The 525-nt window shown below is 61.5% G+C and overlaps 1 protein-coding gene across 1 annotated transcript in view; it reads left to right on the top strand.

Moving 5' to 3' along the window:
* The window catches only part of HYOU1 (hypoxia up-regulated 1), a gene marked incomplete at both ends in the record, with an annotated part of 5,506 nt that overhangs the window by 3,858 nt on the left and 1,123 nt on the right, over nucleotides 1-525 (top strand). Inside the window, one exon of the mRNA XM_010142910.1 lies at nucleotides 283-525. This exon is cut by the window's right edge and continues 1 nt beyond it. Coding sequence (XP_010141212.1) covers nucleotides 283-525 — 243 coding nt within the window. The remainder of the gene's footprint in view (nucleotides 1-282) is intronic.

The following is a 525-nucleotide window of genomic DNA, read 5'->3' on the forward strand; positions in this document are numbered from 1 at the left end:
TTGCGCCGGGAGGGAGCGGCGGGGTCTGGGTGTCGCCGGGAGCAGTGGGGTCTAGTTCAGCAATCTGCTGCCTGCAGTTGTGGAGAGCAGCCGCTGGGTTTTGCGGGGCTCGTGTCGTTGTGTTGTCCCATGTCTGGTGACCAGAGGCTGGTGAGGCCGTAGTGGGGGGCAGCGTTACCTGCAATGAGTTGGGAAGCCCAGGGGAAGCAGCACTTAGAGGCACACAGCAGTTCCTGGAACCGAAAAGCATCTGACAGTCGTCTCTTCCCTCCTGTCCCCCAGAACTGGAAGAACGAGACTCTGGCTGAGCAGAACAGGCTCTCTCCTGCTGAGAAGCCCCTGCTGCTGTCCAAGGACATCGAGCTCAAGGTGGCGGCCCTGGACAGGGAGGTGCAGTATCTCCTGAATAAGGCCAAGTTTGCAAAGCCCAGGCCCAGGAAGGAGAAGAACGCCACAAGAAGTGACACGAGCCAGAACGCCACGGCAGGCCCCGCGGCCGAGAGCACTATCCCTCCCACGGAGGGG

The sequence above is a fragment of the Buceros rhinoceros genome, unplaced genomic scaffold (assembly GCF_000710305.1).
Source record: "Buceros rhinoceros silvestris isolate BGI_N320 unplaced genomic scaffold, ASM71030v1 scaffold24769, whole genome shotgun sequence".
Taxonomy (NCBI): Eukaryota; Metazoa; Chordata; class Aves; order Bucerotiformes; family Bucerotidae; genus Buceros; species Buceros rhinoceros.